At 27.5% G+C, this 12,154-nt stretch overlaps 1 protein-coding gene across 1 annotated transcript; it reads right to left on the bottom strand.

The window, feature by feature from the left end:
- Nucleotides 1–7,004: 7,004 nt before the first annotated feature.
- Nucleotides 7,005–9,201, bottom strand: LOC129615951 (cystein proteinase inhibitor protein salarin-like). Its single transcript, XM_055531390.1, has one exon. The coding sequence runs from the start codon at nt 9,075–9,077 to the stop codon at nt 7,083–7,085; it is 1,995 nt and encodes a 664-aa protein (XP_055387365.1). The 5' UTR covers nt 9,078–9,201; the 3' UTR covers nt 7,005–7,082.
- Nucleotides 9,202–12,154: the final 2,953 nt, after the last annotated feature.

The following is a 12,154-nucleotide window of genomic DNA, read 5'->3' as shown; positions in this document are numbered from 1 at the left end:
ATTGAAATTATTACGTACAAATCTCTACTATCGTACTCTTAGAATAGAAGAATTTTTAAATTGAAATCGAAAAATATTTTTTTCTATTTTGTTTTTTATGCCTCTATCTTTGTTTTTTCAACTTTATTAAATTTAGAATCGAATTTCTCTAGCAATTCTAGAATTTATTTTTTTCTACTCTCCTTTGAATATATGAGAAAATTATTTTTCCTACATTTGCAATAATAACTTATGTCTGTGTGTATATACAAACATAAGGATTTTTGCAAAATTTACATTATATGAAAGTATCAAATTTCAAATTTTACATTAGCAAACATATTCATGCCATACACACATACATTGTGTAATGATTTAATGTTGTGTAAAAGAATAATGTCTAATTTTTGAAAAGAATGTTATTCTTTGTTCCATCTATAATTGCATTTTCAGTTTTTTTTTTTCTTGTGTTATTCTTCTGATACTTCATAAACTTATATACAAGAATGATATTTTCTAAAATTATAAATAATTAAAGACTATAGTTATGAGAACAAAAATTCCAAAATGCATTTACCACACATGTGATCAGTTTTTGTTTCTTTTCAATATCCTTGGAATAGAATAAAATTGTAATAATATATGTGGCTGTTTTGTATTTCTATTATATATTATTTAAGAGAGATAGGGTGATTAAAATTATTCTATAAGAATTGTTTAACGTTTTCTTAAAGATCACACCTTTTAACTCAATGAATTCAGGTTAAGCTTGTTCAATGTATAATTTATAACCAAAAATAATATTGGACAAGCTCTGGAATTAAAAAATTATCCTCCGACCAACAACAATATACGAGTTTCTCGATCCGCCTAACGAAATCGATTAACGTTCTTTACAAATCCAAGAAACGGTGTCAATAATCCTTTGATAATTCCTCTAAACCTTTGTATAAAAAGTCTCCCAAAAACTATCTTCACTTCTACATAAGGGACGAACACGCGTAGGGTGGATGCTGCCGTAATTTTTCCAATGCCTTGATATCCTATCAACAGAAATCCATAGCCATGATCCCTAAATTCGTCTTCATATTATTCAAGTGGCAGTTTCTAGTCAACACCCCTTCTTACATGCCAAAATTCACTTTCTTATACGTTACTAATGCCTATGTTTTCACCTTTGCATATCCGGAGAGCCCTCATTCCAACTCACAAGAATTCTTCTCTCCTGTAGGAATCCTTATCTATTATGTTACCCAATACTCTCCAAGCCACGCATCTGCCTTCAGCCGTGATAAGGCATGCATCCATCCCAGCCGTGGTAAGGCACTAAGCCTCTCAATTCTGTATCTCACTATGACCAGGACGTCAACACACACAGTTGGACGGTAACTAAATTTTCAAATGCAAGGCTTCCAAAATTCAACCTGCACTTCCTCATCAAGGCCGAGTCAACTACGTACAACTCGAGAATTCTTAAAAAGAAATCCACCTTAAGAGAATTTTAGTTTGTAAGAAAAAGTAAGGTTTATTCACAACAACTTGATGGTAAAGTACCTAGGTCTACTTTGGCTTACGAAAATTTGAAATATTGAGAATGGCACTTTTTAAATTTAACACTTATTCACCCTATATGCAAATAGTAATAACGTGTAATAAATCATAAGCGTAACAATAGGTTTGATAAAATTATACTATTATTTTTCCTTGTAATATGGCAGAACAAAAACAAAAGTTTTTTACGAGTATACCAAAAAAAACTAAATAAATGTATGAATGTATGTGAAAAAGCACACATATTAGAAGTTAGAAATTCTAGAATATGCAAATTGTATTCTACTTATGTTTAATATTTACAGTTTACATCATAATCACGTAAAATGAATTGGGATTCAGTTAGTTAGGTACCTTCATTTTGTACTTAGTAATTATTATTTTATTTCTGTTTTTTTTTTTTTTTTTTTGGTTTTTCCCAAAAAAAAATTAAATCTTTTTTATAATCCCACAAAATTTTTTATAATACATTCGACTTTATTTCATTTACGTATTTTAAGGATTTTTTTTAGCTTATACACAAATATTTTTTAAAATATTAAATTTTATATAGTAAAAAAAAAACAACAGAACAATAACAACCCAGTCAAGATTTTTAGTAGAAATTTGCCGCAACGAAAATTAACACCAGCGGGTAAATAACATTGGCAATGCAGTTAAATTTTTCACTTATGTGACGTGATATGCGTAATGATCCAATTTTAAAAGAATTTTCTGAAGGAAATTGCAGAAGAAAGAACATGGAAACTGCAAAGCATTGCGGGTTGGGTTATATCTGATATTTCAACGTTTTCAAAAACTAAAAATTATAGTTTGTCAGGCAAAAAGTGAAGTCTTATTGCAACATCAGATAATTCTCTACATTCCATCATAATTTCCCATTGTAAATAATCAATACTTTCGAAATTTTCCAATTCCTTGGACGATATTAAAATTACATACCCCTAAAAGTATGCAATTTTCAAAATCTTAGCTAGAAAAATTATATGAAAATGATTGGCAAAATTTTAAATGTTATGAATAAAAAATTCCGACTGGGATTCTAAAAAATTTGAATATTATGGGTAAATATGTATATATTATGTAATATTAAAGTACATAAATTAATATTTATAATCGTATGAAAACATCTTTAAATACTTACTAAATTCACATATTAATGATGTCATTGAATGAATGCTTACTTATACAAATATAATATAAACCATGTTAGAGATTAACTTATATGATTTATTAGAAAATGCGTACATATATAACGAAATTTTTTTCCTAATAATTACATATATACATATTGTAAGGATTTATACAAATCACATATTACGCGTGTGTTCATTATCAAATGTGACGTACATATCAACATTTTTAATATATATAGATAAGTTGCTGACTTTACAATAATGGTATAAAGCTGTTAATATGTATATATAAGGAATACATATATACATACATATAGTACTGGTAACCATGTTATATAATATTCATCTCTATTCTTACTCAACTGAAATTTTACTTATAATACATAAATACATATACAAATATATAAGTAATTTTATATAACAATTTAATGAGAAATAATTACAATGATTTTTTTTTGCTTTTTGATTTTTTTTTCATTTTTCTATATTCGCTTATTTTCCTCCGCTAATACCTATACAAACACATACATACATACATTTATGATTCGTAATAAGCATAAAAAATAAAATTATATTTATATTTGTATGATTATTATTATATTGTATAGATAATGTGTGAATAAAAATATTTTCTTCATCTTCTTTTGAATAAAAACTGATGAAAAGGAATTTCATACATTAATACATATATACATACATACAAATTATATGTAATTATGTATATGTATGAAATTTTATAAAATGAATGAAAGAATGAATGAACTTCTAAAATAGTAATGACAAATTGTTTTTGGTAAAGAACATATGGGGTCACCATCATTAGTAAAAATATGACATGATGAGGTTGACATTAGTTCTAATTAATTTCCAGGTTAATTTTAACATACATTATGTACAAATATAAAATATTTTAGTACGAATGAATGTTATAACTAATAATAACGGTGTTTTCTGAATAATGGATATTATTTACATTAATATACGTGTATAAAATATATGTATGTATATAATGTATAAAAAAATTAGAGTATTTAAAAAGTTTTAGATTTATTTTAGACCCTTATATTGCATAGGTTAGTATTATGGGGTTAATTGGTGAGTGAGATGTTGTTGCTCCCTTTTTTTACATCCAAAAAATCGTAATGAATACCCTCAAAGTTAAAAAACGACAAAATTATTGTAATTTCCAACAGTGTTCTAGCTATATGTTGAAAAATCCTCTGCAAAAACGCAGGATATATCCCGTCATCACATGGAGATTTGAAGGGCCTAAAAGAGAAAACCGCCCATCTAATCCTGCCCATCGTGAAGACTAAGCGGAATCGTTGCCAGTCATCACTATTGGGCCAGGATGCCCTCGATTCAATGACCGCATTCGAGTGATTCCGAAGAATCTCCGAGTCACGAAAGTTCCATGTAAATTACAATAATGTGGTCGTGCAAATTACAATAATTTGGTCGATATTTAACTGTGAGGGTGTTCATTATGATTTTTGGATGTAAAAAATTATTGTAATTTACACGGAAATGCTTTGAAAATCTCAAAACTAGGTTAAACCTGACGAAACGTGGAATATAATGGAATTTGGTGACGTGGAAAGCGTTGAGACAACATCACTGCCGAACTGATGATAAAACTATTTTGAGCAACACTTCTTTAAAAACCTGTTCACCGGGTTAACTGTAGTCATGTTATTTGACACGTCCTGATAAAATTATGTTTCACATCCTGTGTGTCTGTTAATCGTTTCATTTCCTGTGAGCAGGATTATTCATAATGTATATCCAGCATAGCTTGAAAAAGAGGGCTTCACTAGTTGAATTTCATAACTCCAAAATTATTTCTAAAAAAATGGCAAAAAACCGATTACTTATGTGAATTTTCCTTATTTAATTTTCCTCTGAAAATCATTTTACATCCTATTTTAAATTTCCGTATAAATTAACAATTTTTATTCATATCAACTGCCGATATACTTAAATATATAATTTACGTATAGTTGCGTTTTTAAGAGTATTTTCGTTAAATACACTTACAAATATAAGGATATACGTATATCCTAAATACCTATATTCAGGTTACATAATGTTTGTTGCAATATTAAACCAGATTACTTAAAAAAAAAAAAAATTCTCATTAAAGCTTTTAAAGCCTGATAAATATTTTTAATATAAATGACGACCTCATCACGACCTGATAACAAAAATACATAGCTATATAGAAAATTTGTTACGTTTCACTTATAGATTATTATAAAATAACAAAAAAAAAAAAAATAATAAAAATAAATAAATAAGAAAAAAAGCAAACAAGTACGACAATATAATTTTTCATCTACCATACATACACACATACATACATATAAAAAAATATTGTGGTAAAGGATTTAAGATAATAATGAAAGTTAAAGTTTACCTACATCATTTTCACTATGAGGTGCCTTAAGGATTTCAATTAAAAATTGATTATTAAGTAAAAAAAAAAAAAACAAATTTTGTTTTTGTTAAAGGGAAAGTGGTGTATAAACTAAAACTTTCAAAGATTACGGCTAAGCGATTTTAATGAAGGGTTTATATATACATTATTATTTAATGACATGTATGTATGTAACTATGTACATCTGCGTAGGTGGAAAATAAAAAAATCTACTTTACGACACATTAATTAATAAGTCATAAATATTAATTAATTTTATGCAAAAGAAAAGTACATAGAGGTGTGATTTTAAACAAAGCCGCACGCATGTGATAAACATGTAGTAGTGTAGTATATTATTTACTACTAATGCAGTAAATATAGTATATCAATGCATTATATTGTATAATATATAAATAAATTTCAATAAATCGTTACTATTTTAATAAAATCGTATCAAATAAATTAATTTGCATATTACTATTTCTTATTGCATAACTTTAGGGGATTGAAAATTAAAAGGGAGAATGATAATTAAATTTTAATGCCTACATCATCATGATTTCCTGACAGGAATATATGAACTGTTACTTTTTTCCATTTGATGCAGATTATAGTTTCCAAGAAGTAAATTACCAAAAATTTAAATTTGGAGAGTCGCTGGCTATCGAGTATCGAGCTCCATCTCTTTATGGCTTTAAGAACAAATTCAAAACTAAATTCAAAACAGAAAGTAAGATTCAAAATGACGGTTAGACGGCCATTTTGTTTTAACACAAATTTCCTTATGTTATTTCAAGACCGGAACATAGTCTATATACGCTTCAAGCGTATAAAAGCGAATTCGCATATTTATAGCAGCAATTCGCCTTTTATACCAACATAAATTTATTATGCAATTAAAATTATAAACGAATAATTAATTTTTAAATATTTGCACAAAAATTTCATTGATTTTATTATTTCAAGTACTTACATTATAAAAATATGTATATGCACAAGTAGAACAAATAAGTGTGAGAAAAAGCTGGATATAATATATTAAGATTTATTTCATTCGGCGTTAAAAGTCATTACATACTTACATTTATTATTGAAGATAAGTCGAATTAATTAAATCCAATATTTCAAAATGAAAGAGATTTTCTGTTTTAATCTACGCGTATATATGTACATATATATTATGAATATATGTATACATATACAAGAATGTATATAATATCGTATAACACATATTATTATGAGCATATTAATGTGAAATATGTTATATTGTTAACTTATAAAATATAGTTATTTATTTAACAGTTTTATACATTCTATGTGTTATATAATATTGTATATAACTGTTATATATATATATAATTCAATATGATTATAAAACGTAATCTTGTGTGCGAAAGCTAATATTTTTTTTTTTTTTAAAGAATACGCATAAAATATAGAGTATAGAAGGAGGTATTGTTTCCATAAATTAATGTAATAATTGTATATGCAATGTTTGTGTTCGTAATTATTACTGAAATAAATTATATTGTATATAAACAAATTATTTATCTGTTATATTTTATTCAAATAAATTTTGAATTATCAAGAAATACTGGAATTTGAGTAGGTATAATAATTAATTCATTCTAAAAATAGAGTAATAAATAAATTGCATAATAAAATTTAAAATGAATAGGCTATTATTAAGTTATATATACACAGATAACTGTTAATTGTGTTCTAAATAAATTAAAGGTGTTATTAATTAAGATAAATTACGGTAGGTTTAGAAAATTTACAAATTTGTTTTACTTTGTATAAGATTTTAGAAAATACAGCTGCAATGAATCACAACTTTTATAAAAATATTCTTAGTCTTCACTCACAAATAAACGTCATAGTAGAGGTTATGCGAAAAAAATTAAAAATCATTTTTTTATAAAATGTTAACCCATCTTTATTAAAATGTTATTTTACTTTATAAAATAAAAATAACAATATTAAGAAAAACTTACTTATAAGACTGGATACATGGCTTCAGTTGCAATACCACATTGATTACCACGATTTCTAGCCATATACATATAACCGGCTAAACCCCAATTTGGTCCCCATGAGTTTTTAATAAGCCAATAATCATCACCATCTTTATTTGTACCGTATCCAAGGATAAGAACGAAATGATTAACACTATATGGATCAATTACACAATTTTCATCATAATAAACACCACCTTTATAATATTGGAATGTTACTAAACCGGTATTAATAACAGCAATTACAGGTCCTTTTGCAACAGCACGTTTTAAATCTTCTTCATCTTCTTCTTTTGTTTGAACAAAACCAGATATATTATAGCGTGGTTCATATTGTCTACAATCAGATGGTTGACCTTGATATGGATTTTTATCATATGTTCCAATACCATTTGCCATAATATATGTAAATGTATTTTTTAAATCACCATACATACAACCCATATTACCATATGTATAAGAACAATCAACAATTTCTTGTTGTGATAATCTTATAAATTCTCCATGTTTAATAAACCAATGACTTTCAATTGCACCAGTAACTGCTTGAGCATAACAACTACCACACTGTGCTTGATTAATTACTTCTGTTTGAAATCCATGATAATACCAGTCAACTTCATCAGGTACAGCACTTTTTTCTGTTATATTTGTTGCAAACGATGCCATTCTAATACCTGCACGATTATTTGAAATAATTCCACCGGATTGTTTTTTGAATTCTTCAGTAGTTAAATCAGTGAATTGATTAATTCCCATTTCAAAAGTAACTTCTTTATTCTGATATTTTTTATTGTGATTATTAATTTTTTCCAAATTCACTCTAAAAATTTCTTTGCGAAGCCCTTCTTCTGTTGTTGATGAGTACATTTTGTTATATTCATTTTTAAAATTTTCCCATTGTACATTAAAAACTTCTTCACCCAATGTATCTGGACCAGTTTTAAATCCTAATCTCTTCTTTATTTCTTCGGTAGTTAAATCAGCAAATTGATTCACACCCATTTCGTAGGTAACCTCCCCTTTGCTGTATTTTTCATTGTGATTATTTATTTTTTCTAAATTCAACCTGAAAATTTCTTTTCGCAACTGTTCTTCTTTGGTTGATGAATACATTCTGTGGAATTCCCTTTTGAAATTGTTCCATTCAGTATTGAGTGTTTCTTCACTGACTATAACTGATGCACCTTTGAATCCGAATCTTTTCTTGAATTCTTCAGTAGTGAGATCAGCGAATTCGTTTATTTCCATTGCGTAAGTGACTTCTCCATTGCGGAATTTTTCATTATGGTTATTTATTTTTTCCAAGTTCTTTCTAAAGATCTCTTTGCGAAATTGTTCTTCTTTCGTTGATGAATACATTCTGTGGTATTTATTTTTGAAGTAGTTCCATTCAGCATCGAAGTCTTCTTTATTAACTATAGCTGATGCACCTTTGAATCCGAGCCTTTCTTTGAATTCTTCAGTAGTGAGATCAGCAAATTCGTTTATTTCCATTGAGTAAGTGACTTCTCCATTGCGGAATTTTTCATTATGGTTATTTATTTTTTCCAAGTTCTTTTTAAAGATTTCTTTGCGAAATTGTGCTTCTGCCGTTGATGAATACATTCTGTGATATTTATTTTTAAAGTAGTTCCATTCAGCATCGAAATCATTTTCACTGATCATTGTAGGTGCGTTCTTAAATCCTAATCTTTCTTTCATTTCACTAGCAGTTAAATCAGTAAACTGATTTAATCCCATTTCGAAAGTGACTTCTCCATTACGATATTTTTCATTGTGAATATTAATTTTTTCTAAATTCACTTTGAATATCTCTTTACGAAATTGTTCTTCTTCTATAGATGGGTACACTTTATTGAATTCGTTTTTATAGTTCTCCCACTGAACATTAAAAACTTCTTCACTGATCGCCGCAGTACTGCATATTTGGAATATGCAGACGCCAAACAAAATGAAAATTGTAGATTTCATATTTGCTTCTAACGAAATGTGAAAGAAGTTACAATTCAGGATAGAGAATGAGTAAACAAGACTTTCAAATTTTAATTTATAATAATTTTACAAAACTCAAGAGAGGTTAATTTTTTTTTTTTTTAATATGATAAATTTGATTTAATGTTATCTATGTTGAGGGGCGCTGTGATAAGCAATGAAGAAGATATTCAAAATAAGTGTTTTAAAAGTTTTTTTTTTTTTGAAGCTCCCATAGATAAGATTCTATAAATCAAGCTTTTCAATTAAAAGTTCATATGAAATAATTCAGAAAGTAATATAACAAATGAATTGTTCCGTTTGTAACTAACGTAGAACTAACACTTATAATAATAAGTGGTTTCAGTTCTGAAAATATTTTAAAAAATTTAATTTTATCGAACGGTGCCAGGAAGTGTTTATAAAATTACTAAATGTGTAAATTTTTTTAATATTTTTATTTATAAAAAATTTAATACCCTATAGTCAGCCCAATTCACATTCACTTAAAATTAATGTTATTTAAATTGTATCGAACCTGAATGTTAAGTGTTTACTTAGATGGTCTAGCAAAAATTATCATTGTTTTTACATTGAAACAAAAAATTTTATTCACAATAAAGAAAAACAGTAATTTTTTTATTGAAGTCACTGAATTGTTCAAGTTATTGAATGGACCTTTACACAATAATTAATATTGTTTTCATATTTTAAAATACAGATAAGGTAATAATAATTAAATTATATTCGATTCATACAGTAATAGTTAATTTGTAAAATTCATACTACTATACAGATGGTAGAAATTTATAACTCATAATTGACATACTTGTTGTTAAGCAGTACGAGTACCTCATTAAGAGACTTTGTATTACACTTAATAGTTATTAATTTATTTGTACGTTGTAGTCATTATTTAGTTGTTCAATTTCGACACACGTAAGATCTCTAAACGATTACATTCAATCACTTTTTTAATTAAGATTACATCACTCCTGTTAATTACATTTAAAATAAATTATTTTGTCTGCTGTAAATAATAATAACAGAATAATGACAGTCTTCATACAATTTACATATTGCAATAGACATATTTTTAGCTGTAATTATGATCTCGAATTTTGTAATAAATGTTCGTTAAGACTACTTGTATTAGTTCGGTCTAAATATTAAATTTGTAAAAATATAAAAAAAAAACGATTAGCTAAATTCAAGAGTAGCTAAATTCAATGTTCGATTTGCTGGTAACTTAATGTTTTACGTTATTGACTGGTTCGATTCGGATTTTAAGTATTTCACGTCATTTGAACTTTACTGATTTCAAATTGGACAAATTATTCTTCTAAAACATTTTTCAATTTGTTTTAAGACTATTTGGGTACCAACGTTTTGACATCGAACATTCTTCAAACATTTTGTTCGATGACGATTGTATGGCGTATTAATTTTTTCATCAAACACAATCCATGGATTTCGACATCATATCAAACTTTTGTTAAATTTTAATGAAATCAATAATATACAAAAAAATTTTTAATGCTTAAGCCCTGATTTAACGGCTAATAATATATTTTGCACAATCATACATAAAGAATATAATAGGTCGTATTATGTGACATACACGATCTTCAAAATTTTCATTTGTCTGCTATGTTTAATTTCATTGTAATGAATACATTTAGATTATTCATTATTTTAACAGAAGTGCCTACGACATTTGAATACTATTTAGGTTTGCAAGAACTTAAAACAATTGATATAGACAAGTAGATTAAGTAAATAATAATATAATTAAACAAATAATAGTAGATAATTACAGTAATAATATAATGTAATTATGAAGTGGAACAATTAGAAAAAATAATTTTTGAATTTCAAGTGATTGAAATATTTTATTATTGTAATAAGTATTTTTAAGTGTAATATATTTACTAAGTGATTTTAAATTTGAAAATTTGTCAATAAAATACAATTGTTGCAACAACTTTGTTTTATGTATTTGCTTTAGAAAATTTTAAGCTTTTGTTAAAATATGAAGAAAGTTTAACTAAAAGTATTTGTAGAACTTGGTTGACATTCTACTTTCACAATATGAATTTCATTCTCTTAAAAAATGTTAATGGAGCAGAAACTAAAAAATAATCGATACAAATGTGTGGATACAACGTACTGACAACATCTTTAAAAATATCGGCTCATTTTGGTGGAGCATTTTGAAGAACGTCACTCAGGAGTGTACTCATTTAAATACGTTCCAATTATAAATAAATTTTTTCTCATTTCAGATTTTTTCTTCAGTCTTTGCCACAATCAGTTGGGTACTTTTATTTTTCTTATTTATACTTTCCGAAGCTGGTCAACCTGAGGGCTTGGGTAATCCCAAGACTCAGCGGGGCGGGTGCCAGGTCTGACGAGGTCAGGAAACTTCCCGAACAAAGGAAGAGGCTCTATCAACATCATCCTGCCAAGCGGTTGAAGAAAAAAGGGACGAAGAAGCCAGAGTCACCCAGGTGAAAATCCACTATGCCAAAGCAGCTCTGGCTGTTTTGGCAAGGATATCCATTAAGCTATATTTGAGTCATTAGTCATTACGCAGGGTCCCTGGGTATACAGAGGGCAGATCAAGGAGATGTCAACAGACCTATCCCGAGCCAGCATTCTAATAAGAAAAAATATTAACTTTGTTCTTCTTCTATTTGGGCACAGCTATTACACAAGGGGCCTGGGTATATAGAGGACAGATCACGGAGATAGCAGTCGCATCAGAGTACTTCCCAGAACTGGAGCATTCGACAACTGCCGAAAATACAGAAATTGATAAAGCAATGCAATAAAAAGAAGACGTCACTCGTCATCGGAAATAATATAAATGCACATAAAGAGGCATGGGGAAATATCAACACCAACACAAGAGTCCTTATTAGAATTTTTAATTAAAGAAAACCTATAAATATTTAATTTGTATTGGGACATTTCAACTTTTAAAACTAGGATTAGAGAGGAGGTACTGGATATCTATGTCGGACCATGTAATCATCCGGTTTCTTTGTGAATTGTTGTAGTATCATCTTTGTGAA

Source organism: Condylostylus longicornis, unplaced genomic scaffold (genome assembly GCF_029603195.1).
Source record: "Condylostylus longicornis isolate FDR11 unplaced genomic scaffold, ASM2960319v2 ptg000155l, whole genome shotgun sequence".
Classification (NCBI taxonomy): Eukaryota; Metazoa; Arthropoda; class Insecta; order Diptera; family Dolichopodidae; genus Condylostylus; species Condylostylus longicornis.
Note: the sequence above shows the minus strand (reverse complement) of the source record. Positions and strands in the feature narration are given on the sequence as shown.

Bases quoted from the DNA above. Each gene is read 5' to 3' on its own strand.
- LOC129615951 (XM_055531390.1), bottom strand. From the start codon at position 9,077: ATGAAATCTACAATTTTCATTTTGTTTGGCGTCTGCATATTCCAAATA.